This window comes from Cynoglossus semilaevis, chromosome 2 (genome assembly GCF_000523025.1).
Source record: "Cynoglossus semilaevis isolate Cse_v1.0 chromosome 2, Cse_v1.0, whole genome shotgun sequence".
NCBI classification, from domain to species: Eukaryota; Metazoa; Chordata; class Actinopteri; order Pleuronectiformes; family Cynoglossidae; genus Cynoglossus; species Cynoglossus semilaevis.
In genome coordinates, this window is record NC_024308.1 from 10,853,380 (window position 1) to 10,865,350 (window position 11,971).

General features: G+C 43.5%; 2 protein-coding genes and 1 pseudogene across 8 annotated transcripts in view; 1 reads left to right on the top strand and 2 right to left on the bottom strand.

Annotated features, from left to right (window-relative positions):
- The window catches only part of cc2d2a (coiled-coil and C2 domain containing 2A), a 16,338-nt gene extending 9,818 nt beyond the window's left edge, over positions 1-6,520 (bottom strand). The window contains exons 1-17 of one of the 7 annotated variants that reach the window (XM_025064498.1): positions 6,185-6,520; positions 6,028-6,071; positions 5,856-5,916; positions 5,648-5,701; positions 4,952-5,029; positions 4,754-4,868; positions 4,382-4,461; positions 4,200-4,304; positions 3,667-3,750; positions 3,393-3,596; positions 3,150-3,315; positions 2,921-3,057; positions 2,159-2,290; positions 1,555-1,764; positions 920-1,026; positions 302-442; positions 21-177 (exon numbers count right to left, since the gene is read on the bottom strand). In XM_025064498.1, coding sequence (XP_024920266.1) covers positions 21-177; positions 302-442; positions 920-1,026; positions 1,555-1,764; positions 2,159-2,290; positions 2,921-3,057; positions 3,150-3,315; positions 3,393-3,596; positions 3,667-3,750; positions 4,200-4,304; positions 4,382-4,461; positions 4,754-4,868; positions 4,952-5,029; positions 5,648-5,701; positions 5,856-5,916; positions 6,028-6,071; positions 6,185-6,187 — 1,878 coding nt within the window. In that variant the 5' untranslated portion in view covers positions 6,188-6,520. The other 6 variants (XM_025064504.1, XM_008337689.3, XM_025064509.1 and 3 more) reach the window with 6 other exon arrangements.
- Positions 6,521-6,706: 186 nt separating this feature from the next.
- c1qtnf7 (C1q and TNF related 7) lies at positions 6,707-10,722 on the bottom strand. The gene is made up of 3 exons (XM_008337739.3): positions 10,256-10,722; positions 8,068-8,295; positions 6,707-7,415 (listed from the first exon to the last, which is right to left on the bottom strand). The coding sequence occupies exons 1-3, from the start codon at positions 10,275-10,277 to the stop codon at positions 6,787-6,789; spliced, it is 879 nt and encodes a 292-aa protein (XP_008335961.1). The 5' UTR covers positions 10,278-10,722; the 3' UTR covers positions 6,707-6,786.
- A 583-nt stretch (positions 10,723-11,305) lies between these two features.
- Positions 11,306-11,971, top strand: part of LOC103399081 (sodium- and chloride-dependent GABA transporter 2-like) — a 4,785-nt pseudogene continuing 4,119 nt past the window's right edge.

An 11,971-nucleotide genomic window follows, 5' to 3' on the forward strand; every position in this document is an offset into this window, starting at 1 on the left:
AAAAACTAACTAACTGGCACCTGCTTCTTCCTGGAGAGCTTCCACTCCAGCAGCTGCTTCTTGTACTGGGCCAACCTTCTCTGATACTCCTCCTGGCTCTCCACCTCCAGCTCCATCACCTCTGCCAGGATTTCTTCTTCATGATCATGTTCATCTGACGCCTGGTCCACATTCTCCCTGCACCGCACAACATGTGGACGACGTCAGCACGTGGCTGGTGGGCAGGGGCAGGGAGAGAGAGAAAGAGAGAGAGATAGAGAAGGAGAAGGAGAGAGAGAGAGTGTGTGTGAGAGAGACTTACTTTCTTAGGTATAGCTTGAAGGGTGTGTTGGTGAACTTCTGGAACTCTCTCAGATCCTTCATGTCCTTCCATGCTTTGATGATGTTCTTCAGCAGAACTCTGTCCTTCTCCTGCTGGCTGTCTCTGAGCTGACGGGTGTCTCTGTGGAGACATAGCAGTAGTGTTGGGGCACAAAAAGAAGGGAGGATGTGTGCAGGCCTGGTCCTCACCAACCAACACTGCTGGGGGAGACCAACCTTTTGTTGAGCTGACATTTTATATTTTTATATTGAACACCTTTAATAATGTGAGTCTGTTTGATTAACTGTAATCATTACAGATGTAACAATGCATCGTTAATGGGTTAAAATTCAATACAAATACGTGACAATTCTCATCAGTTGAAATAAAATATTAATTGCTAATCTTTTAGTTGTCTCAAAACGTCGCTGGTCATACCATGACACTACACACTCTAGTACAGTAGGTGGAAGTATTCTTCTAAAAACCTTGGTTGTGACCCACTATTAAACCCAGATGTCAGGTCCTCACATAAGCTAAGAGACATTCAGATGTTGAAACAGAACGTGGAAGAACTTGTTCCACAGACACCAACAATGTTTTCCAGCGTTCTCTCACCGAACTTCTTGGCTGTACTCAGAAATCCTCTGCTGCATGGCTGGAGAGAGGTTCTGCCCACCATGGATCTCCAGTATGTTCCTCAGCGCCCTCCTCAGGCCATTCAACTGTTAAAAGATCCAAAAAGTCAGAAAGTCACTGTTAAAGGCAGCAGGAAATGCAGTCAACCTGAAGATAATATCACTAACATAAGGTGTGCTACGTGGGTAAACTAACTGACTTGGTCTGGAAAGGCTAAAATGTATTGACTGGACAAAATTGTCTTCATCACCGCAACAGTGGCAAGGAGAGAAATTGAATACACTTCCACTAGGCGGCACAGATGGGTATGGAAAAAAAGGAAGAAGGACTCAGTTGGTTGTTTTTGTGTGTTTTAGTGTTGTGTTCAACTAAACAGGACTAGGTTTCACATTGAGTCAGTAAACTGTAAGTTAATTAAAACTAGAGAATTTATAAAAGTTATATTTCATAACACTTACTTTTGCAACATTTCTGTCACATACATGACAAGTCTAAATATTATGGTAGCTTCAACTGGTGTCGCCACTCTCACAGCAAAACATCATTCCATCACTGTCTTCTTTCAGCTTTGGTCAGGATGCCGTCAGGGTGAGGTCAGGTTGATGTCACTCTACCTTGTCAGTCAGGTGACCAGTGAGGTTGTTGTGCTGCCTGCTCAGATACTGATCATACAGCTGGGCCAGTCGAGCTGCCAAGACGTGTTCACGGCTGAAAAGTGGGTGATGACTGAAGACCAATCCAGAAACATCTACGTCCAGTCTGTAGTCTCCTTCTGGATCTGCTGCCCCCATCATGTACATTTTGGCAGGTTCAGACTTGATGGCCTGCAGTGGAGGTAGTAATTGAAGAAGGACTGAGAGTCTGGTGAGTTCTGACAAATCAGGACAAGTTCAGATTCATTCACATCTACTAACAGACACGCCCACTGGGGTTACTCTTCTATCTGTCAAATGGACAAAGTGTGGACGAGGACATAGAGAGGACGAAGACAGTGAGTCCTCTGCTCTTCATAGTTTCTTTGACCTTCTGTTTATGTCTTAGAGAAAGTTCCTTCCTGACAACAGGTCTTTTATGCCAAACTGCCCAACTGCCCTTTTGCTCTTTCAATAAAGGGCAGTTTGAATGTGCACATTGTTCAAGAAATAGGGCAGGAATAGTGTCTGTGTGTGTGTGTGTGTGTGTGTGTGTGTATGTGTGTGTGTGTGTTTAGTGTCTGACCGTCCTGTGAACAGTTTGCAGTGCAGGGTCCAGATCCTCCTCCATGTGGAACAGAGGAGGTCTGGTGGACGACTCCTTGATGGGATCAGGCAGAGCCAGGATCCTGCCATCGTCTCCAAACCACTTCTTACCCTGAACACAGAACAGAACATTCATCATGGAACACGAACATCAGTCACAGCTCTAGGTCTTACTTCATTTATTATTATTACAGTGGAACATCGAGATACCAGTTGAATCAGTTCTACAACTGCACTCGTATGTCGATCCACTCGTATCTAGATCGAATTGTCCCCATTAAAAATAACTAAAAAACAATTAAATTGTTCCAGTCCCCCAGAAATATACTATTAATTAATTAATTAACCACCATCTAAACATCAAAAACATATAAACAAATATATTGATAATATAAAAATAATAATAATTAAGAAAACGTTTTGTATTATTGTTATAAAATAGGTAAAATAACACTCTAAGGGACAGTGAGGAAGACAGCGCCACAGTGTGTCAAGTGGAACTTGGAAAACACATATTCCAGATAGTTCGTATCACGTGGTTCCACTGTATTATTATTATTATTACCATTATTATTATTATCATTATTGGTATTATCATTATTGTTGTTATTATTATTAATATCATCATTATTATTTTTGTTATTATTAAACCATCTTGTCCAGCTCATGTTTTCCACCCATTCAATCATCCTCTTATTTATTAATATAACTGTGGTTTGGTGGGACTCAAGGACTCAAATACCTCCTCCATTTTCAGAATCCGGTTCTCCATTTGGTTCTGGTTGTTCTGGGACACCGAGGGTCTCTGTCCCACGTACAGACCCTCGTCCTCCAGGTAACGTGGCTTCATGTTTTCAGGGAGTTTCACCGAGGTGGGAACTGTGATGAACACAGACACAGATTAACCACATCACAGCTGAACATCAAAGTGAGGTCAACATAACTCAATTTTGAAGTGAAAGGTCAATGACCTGTTCCAACACTGGGCGTGAACAGCAGCTCTCTCTCTCTCTCCCTCTGGACAAGGTTCCTGTACCCAGTATACTCTGCTTTCCTGACCTCCAGGAAGTCCTGGGACGATTGTTGTATAGTAAATAAATCCTCCTCTTCATCTTGGACCAAAGGAGCCTCCTCATTCTAGGGCGAGAACGTAAGATTTTAATTAAACCTCAGATTTGAAGACCATTCTGACATGATAAACAAAGAAGCTTCACCTGGTCTGGGTTTTCATCCTGATTATCATCTACAGCATCGTCTTCCTCCTCAGCTTCAGGTTCTTCTTCATCTTCTGCTTCATTTTTGTGTTTCTGTCTCCTCCTGCCAATTGTCTCAGCTTGTTCTGGAGGATCTGGCTCAAAGTTCAAGGTGAAGAAGTTGTAGGCCTCCTCAGCAGAGGGGAGACCCTTCTCTGTCTGGGACTGCAACAACCAACGGATAAATTACAGACAGGATGTCAGTGGATCAGTCAGTGGATTAGAGAATCCTCACCTGTCTCCTTGATTCCCTGAACTTGACCCTGGTGCTGAGGTCAAATGGGACACGATGGGGTCTCGCAGCTGTGTCAGGATCAGTCTGATGAGGACAACAGTCTAGACCTTAGTTATGGAAGGACCCGGTCTTTATCTTTATAATTACGGCTGTGTATTGTCAAGAATCTGTCGATATGATACATATCACAATATACTGCAGTACTATAGCCACAAGGATATATTGAGTTTTTTTTCCACCAATGTAACTGTAGTCAAAGTGTCATTATAGTAAAGACTCTGCTGCTGTTCCATCTGAACATCAGGTTACTAACATTGGAACAGAGGGATCTACATTTGGAATCACTAGAGGAGAAAGAAAAGAAAAAGAAAATGAACCAACACCAGGAATATTTGACTGGGAATTGGTGATAAAAAAAATCAATACACTGATGGAGGAGATTGATACGTATCAGGAAAGTAAATAATGTGATACTTCAGTGTATTGATATTTTCTTACATCTCTGTCTGTTATCATGTAAAGACTGAACTCACCTCCCTGTCAAACCTGGTGACAGTGTCTCTGTGTCTCAGGCTCTGAAGACGACTCCCCGACTCCAGAGAGGACGACTCCTCCTGCTGGAGGCTCCCTGCCTTGGACTGTTATGAGGAGAGATAAGAAGTAAGGAACAGATCTAACTGCAGCCGTCCTCTGACCAGAGGGGAGGCGGTCTTACTCTGGCTGCTCTCAGCCTCTCCTTCAGCTGCTGGGTCACGTTGCTGTCGAAGTGCTGCGAGCCTGAGCTGGACTCAAGTCCTGAGACCAGAGGAAACAGAACACTGTCAACCTTTGTCAAAGTTTAATGAGAGTCATACATTTTTTCACACGTTACGTGGAGTCTTTTCCACAACAGCTACTAGTATCAGGAAATTAGGACTTCACCAGACACTATGTATGTGTACTACCAGTGCAGACATAATATACAAAATCAGGGACAGTAGCATCAATTTGGAACTATTTTTCAGCATCAAAACAGTTCGTGGTTCAGTGTGTAAACACAGAAGGTACCGTTGTTTAGCACCGTTGCTTTCATAATGGAAACACCAACCTCTCGGAGAACGTGTTGAAACAATCACAGGTTCTGCTGACTTCTCAGCTGATCCCTCAGTGAAAACCTCCCCTCTCTCCCCCTGAGCGCTATGGACTGAAGACTGTTCAAGCAGCTGTTGGTCAACAAGAGAGAGGAAAATGATTGATACAGCATTTGTTAGTGGTATTTGGACACTTGAGGGGGGTTTAATCAGACCCTTTTCTTCCTCCTCTGTCTCTGAGCCTGGAGTCTGCGTTTCAGACTTTCTCCTGGATCTTCTCCATCTCTGGGTTCCTGTCGTGGCAAAGCAGAAACCATGAGAAGCAGCAGCATCAATCAGATGATGTAGTCCTGCATCCATGCTGCTAATGATCTCACTAAAACAGGAAGTGGGTTTGTTAACACGGGTAGCGGTGCCAAGGTGTGCTCGAGTCCAGAACTCCAGTTCGGGTTTTGAGGCCTGATAACTCTTCCTGGGTTTTGATGTCTAAAAACAAAGACCAGGATCATGAAGTACTTCAAGTCATAGACTTGATTATTTTAGGTGACACTAAATATATAAATTATTATTATTATTATTACATCACATTCTTTAGTATATATAAAAACATATTATGGAAGGTGGGGGCCAAAAACTGGACTCAAAGACTGGACCAGGCTGAGGTTCAGAGGCTCGACTACATCAATGGAGACAGATAACAGAGTTAGGTCAGGAACAGGAAACACATCCACAGAAGGAGGACTACAACTTAGAATCTAGACCAAGCATAGGCAAACTTTTTGACCTGTGGGCCACAATAAGTCCTAAAGTTTGCCGGGTCAGGAGCAGATAGCTAGCGTTCATATTAACTAAAACAAATGACATGTGATGGTCATACACACGCACACGCACACGCACACCCACACACCGACCTTCCTGTTGGTTTGTCCTTTCCCCTCACTCACCTCCGTAGACGGAACCAGAGCCTACCAAGTACAATTCGACATGAGCTACAGCAGTAATGGCTACAGGGGGCTGTGTTCAAATGTACTCGTCCAGGACACGCTGAGTCTGAATGTTGTTTGATCTCTTTAAGTCTGTCGTTGACAACGTCAGTACACATTTAAGCTGTAACATTACCTGCCCGTCCTCCTCATCTTTGGTTTTGGCCAGAGTCTTGCGCAGTTTCCCTTTAATGTCGCTAGAACACATTCAGAGGCGACGCTAACGTTAGCTTAGCTAAAGTCGAACCGCAACTTAAACATTTTTACAGTGAGTTCGTAGCGATGTATATTATGAAAGCAAGTCTTACCTAGACGTTGTCATTGTGGTAGTATTTGTTGTTTGAAAATTGGCCTTTTAAAGAAGGTGACAAGGTGAAAAGTTTAATAATTTCATAAAATCACGGTAGCACGGCTATTAGCCGTTCCGCTGCCTAGTAACGACAGATAAACTACGCCACAACCTACCATGATTAACAGAAGCGCCCGCTCTGTGGTAGTCAAATAAATTAATTACTGTCTCGTAGGAATAAAAATCACTTTAATTACCCCTTTACTATATTTTTATCATACAATAAGAAAATACAGAATTTGAATTCACCTTATGATAAATCCAAATCACAACTGCGACGTAGAAATAAAAGTGTTATTAAAGTCCCGCCCGTATTCTATCCTGATAGGTGGTTTGCACGTTTAACCAATCAGCAGTGCTCAAATGTAAATCTTAACCAATCAGTAGAAAAATATTTATGTTCTTACTAACATATAGTTAATATTAAAACATTTTCTGTTTTTATATTTCCACATCTTTCCGTAAAAGTAAATCTCTGTTTCTTTCAACAAAAAATATTTCTTATTTTAGTATATTAATCTCTATCTATATTAATAAGTGATACTTTTTATACAAATAATACATAGAACTTTGTATAAAGAAATGACACACTTTCTTTGACTAAATATATATTTATATTTTTTTAAATAACACTCAAATTTTAATAACATAAAATATATAAGCATCAAATATATAAAAACAATATTAACAAACACTTATTTATGTGTGTTTCCTGGCTCTACACATAATCCTCAGCCAGTATGTCAAAGTAGTTTGTGTCGGCGTAGAGTAGAAACCCAGAGAACAGGCTGTCAGCCCAGCCTGGGTCTGCAAATAAACCGTTCTGGTCTTTGTAGAAGATTTCCAGCCACACCTCGTCTTCAGGGTTCAGGTACATCACCGTGGACCCTGAGGCCACATCGTGGTTCCCCGTGTTACCATCAAAGGTCTTGATGCGATACTGACCGTTCTGCACCAGGCCAATGGCCAGATGTTTGTTGGCCAGCGTGATGTCATAGGAGAAGTAATACACCCCAGGGTAGGCACAGATGAACTTGCCAGTCAGTGGGCTGTAGTGTCCACCCTCGTTGAAGAGGACTTTGTTGAACCTGATGGGAGTGTTCTCTGGTGGGTAGCTACTGGTGATTCCAACAGAGAAAGCAGATTTGGGCAGCAGGCTGCCACACCTGCAGATGCCCCCTGTACCACGTGGACCTCGATCACCTTTGTTCCCCTTCTCGCCTTCAAGTCCTGGAGGACCTGGAGACCCCAGATCTCCATCTTCTCCTGAAGGACCTCTTTTACCTGGCACACCACGATCACCTCGATCTCCTATCTTACCTGTGGGGCCGACTCTGCCCTTCACACCTAAAAGCACAAAATGTGGAGTCCTTAGAGAACAGGGCACTGTTGTTGAAACTCTTTGACACTGTTTCCTGGCTCATAACTACCAGAGTGCATCTTCAAAGCAAACATACTGCAGAGTGTGAGTGCCACACTGTACTGAACCGTACCGTACCAGACTGAAACCCTGAATTTGTCGTCTGATGTTCAGGTGTGTGAAAAATTCCTGTCTCTGCACTTCATGGAAAATGGTCGGTGTACGACTACTTATTAATTCCATTCTCTGCTGACAGATTTATATACCAGCACAGACTGCACACTGTGATTTATCCACCGGGGGCGATGTGGGCGTGTTTGTTCCTGCCTGACGTGATCTTGACTTAACAACAGCCAGGAACAAAAACAGAGCTAGCATTAGCCCAAAGATGAGTGTGACGTAACCCAGAGATAATAACATATTCTTCACCATGTTAGGCTAAGTAATCGTCAGATTTTAAACTACTCTGATAACCTCTGTGGTCATTTCTGAAAACCTGTTCAGTTATTATGGTGTTCAACAGTACGATGAGTTCCTGTCAGATTCAGGTGAGCACCAGAAACTTTTAATATATAGTAATAATAACGTGACTAACAAGCAGCCCTAACTCAACGACACCTAATAATCACATCTTCCTACCTGTGTCGCCCTTCTCTCCCTTCTCTCCCTTTCTGCCATCTCGGCCATCTCTTCCTGGAATACCAACGTTCCCATCAGCTCCTGGAGGACCGCTGGGGCCGGGTTTCCCGGGCAGACCCGGGGGTCCAGCAATGCTGCAGATGAGACGTGGCGCCCCCTTCAGTTTGGTGTCAAACAGTTGAGCGACGACACAGTGAGTGAGCAGCATCAGCAGCAACATCTTCACATCTGAGGAGATCACAAGACATTACTCTGTTTACTCTGGTCTGGTACACCAGGTCAGACCCCCCCCAACCCCCCACCCACACTGGAATATTTACAATGTTCCTAATCTTTAACTCAGTGACTCAGTGGGAAACTGTTATGGGTCACAGGTCAACTGTCCCTCCTATATTTGGACAGATGTCCCCCAACCAAAGACTGCCGTTCACTCACACTGCTGGTGGGATTATGGGGGGTGTGGGAGGGATATGGGGGACTATGGGGGAGTATGGGTAGTACAGGAAGTACGAGGGACTCATGGTCCACTGTGCCTGAAAATTCCTTCTTCCTTTCATTCAGTCATTTTCATTCAGTCATTTTAAAAACAGAAAGAATGCTGTTGGATCTTCACAGTGAGAATCACAGCTGCTGACCCAAGGAGCAAAGAGTTCCTGGAACTTTAGTGTAAGGAACACAGTGATCCCTCTTAACAGTGGTCATCTTTGTGTCCACTGGGTCAGAGGTCAGGGGTCCAGAGGTCTCCAACTCTACAGGGCCCTCTGGACCAAACAATCCCAAAAAGTACCAGGACCTCATCATGATGTCATCAGTCTACAGCAGTACTTCTGAAAATACTCATTAAATACAAATAAATAAGTGACTGACGTGGGTGACTGAGGGTCAGGTCTGAGACATTCAACACTGTTGAGGAGGTGGCCCAAGAACCTGTCAGAACCTGGAGGCTCCAAAACACCAGAGTCAAGTTTTGAGTGTTACTTGTCATCATTTTAAGCCAGTTTGGCTAACGAAGATAACAGCTAATGTGGGCTACATTTCTGATCAACAGTCACTCTGTTGTCTGTGTCTTCAGAGTCAGCAGGTACGAGGCTGTACCAGGACAGAGAGGTCACATGACCACACCGCACCAGAGCTGAGAAGACGTCCTCCAGGGTTCTGACTGTGTTTGGTCCTCCAGAGTGGAGTGGAGACGGGGAGGACGGGAGCATAAACATAAAGATATAAACAGGAACCACACACACACACACACAGACACTGTACAGTGCAGCATGTCCTTGATTTTCATGGTACTGAAGGTTCTCTGAGCCAAAGTAAGTCCTGTGAGAGAGAAACCCCGCCCTTCATTTCTGCTCTGCACCGATGATGTCAGCAAATGGTTTACTTCACAAAAAACTGTCTTCACACACACACACATTCACACACTTAACAACAACAACGAAACTTGATCATCAGCAGAGAAGAAATAATCTAAACTATGAACTATGAGTTTTACTTCTTCAGAATTTTTTTGACTGTTCTTTCTCACTGTGGTCTTTAAAGAAGAAACTAATGTCTATACTCCCACAGACAAAGTCCAGAAAATCCAGAAAACTGATTTTAGCTCAGACCAAAGTCCATAGAAAAAAAATCAGTGATCTTAGTTTAGCCCAAAGTCCATGGAGAAAATCAGGAGACACAGGAGCTGTTGATCCACTGCTGCCTCCTGTGGTCAGTCTGTGTCACTGAGGTCAGTCTGAACAAATCATTTCCAACAGTGAAGTCATTAGAACTCAGTGATGGAGCAGCAGTGGATCAACAACTGCTGAGTCTGAGAGGTAAAATCACTGGTTGTCTTTATGAGGTTTGGTCTGAGAGAGTGTTTCAGTTTCCTATGGTAGAAAAGTCATTCTCACAGTGAGCTGAGGTCCTGAACATGTTACTGAAATACTCTGGACCTTATTCAGGGTGTGAAATCAGTTTTTGCTGGAATCCTGTTTGTTTGAGTCAGTTCAGTCAGTGCTGATTGTGTGAAACACTGACACTACAGTCAATCTTTCACACAGTCACATTTCAACACGTCTTAGCTGTGCCTTTAAGGAAGATTCTGCGGAGAGGGAGATTAAAGATGACAGCCAGTGCAACTATTTTAATGGAGAATGTTCACGACATGTGGCTACTGGATGCAGTGTGTGTGCGTGTGTTTGTGTACCTCTGTATTGGCAGCTGTTCATCTCCTCTGTCCTATCTTCTGCTCAGACCCTGGTCCTCCAGAGAGTGTGTGTTCTCACAGGACATGTTCTTCCTGGTTTAGAGGGTTTCCAGTGAGGAGCTGAGCTGTGAACGTCCCGTCGTGGAACTTCAGTAGTAGCTTCAGCAGCAGCTTGTACTCCCACCCCTCTTTATCCACTCCCTGTTTGCTGCTTCATAAACTTCACAAGGGAAAAAATCCAGAGATAGAGAGAGAGCGAGGGAGGGAGAGAGAGAGAGAGGGAGATAGAGAGACTATGCTTGTCTCTCTGCATATGTATTAATGTGTGTGTGTTTGTGTGTGTGCTGACTCCATGGTGTCATGGATGAAGATTCTCCGTAACTGAGAGCAGTGTGATGTTTTAAAGGATGTTGGAATAACAAATCAGGTTCATTTAAATTGTACCAAAGAAAGTCGCCACTAGAGGGAACAACAACATTTTCATTTCCTGAGGTCACCCACTCGGTTCAAAGGACCATTGGTGTTTAATTTGTGTTTTATTGTCAGTAATTGAAGTAGCTATAATATTGTTTATTATATTTTATATAATGTAAATAAATATGATTTTTATGATTTACCATTGTTTTAAATGGGTTGTTGTTGTTGTTTTTTTTAAACCAGAGACTAAATAAATCTCTCTTGTTATTTGCTGGTGAACTAAATCCCAGATAAACTGTATTCAGTGCTGCCCTCTTGTGATGTGATGCTGTCATCACATCCTGACTTTATTTACCAGGAGATTGCAGTATTTGAACACGGTTTATTTAGTCACTGTTTAATGTTGGTGACGTTTGGATAGGACAGTTGATGACCTGACGGGTGGTCTGTGTAGACCATCTACTGCAGTTAATCTACCATGTAAAGTCAGTATATCATCTGATCTCTAAAGTTCCTTCACAGACTGGGTTAATGATGCACCGTCCAACCATTCACAGCTGCTCAGACAAGACCATCAGCATCCACCACTGGGTGGGTGTGATGCAAAGATGGGGGTGGAGCAGTAGGGGGAGGGAATATCTGGAGGACCTCCGGGTGCAGAAGTGGAAGGAGTCACTTCTCTCCTGGGACCAGGTTCTGGAGTTTGTTGAACTTTCAGGATGGATTCTGTGCAAAGATGTTTGAAAGTGACTTTAGGAAATTCCAATCAATGTGGTGGAAATGACAGGTCCAGAGGGGAGAAGGCTGAGTCAGCAGAGAGAAAACGCAAGTAAGTTTGTTTTAATAAAATATTTCTCAGTGGTAAATATATGTGTCACATGTTCAAAGATTGCCGACAGGTTTTACATCTTTATAATCCCACTCACTGATTCAATAACCTGACAGAGATCTGTTAATCTTCCTCTGGGTGCAGTGAAATGGAGGAGGAAACCCAGGACCCAGGGGTCAAGGTCAGGGTCGGGGCAGACACTGATTGTCCATCTTCAGCCCCGCTGCACAGAGGTCAGTGGGCCAACAAGGTGGAGTTCTTCTTGGTTGTTGCAGGACAGATCATTGGTCTGGGAAACGTCTGGAGGTTCCCTTACCTGTGCTACAAGAACGGTGGAGGTGAGTCAGAGCGGGGGTGAGGGTGAGGGTGATTGGAGGTGATTGAGAGTAGGGGTGAGGGTGAGTCATGGGTTTTCTCCTCAGGAGTCTTCTTCATCCCGTACCTCCTCTTCCTCTTCACCTGTGGAATCC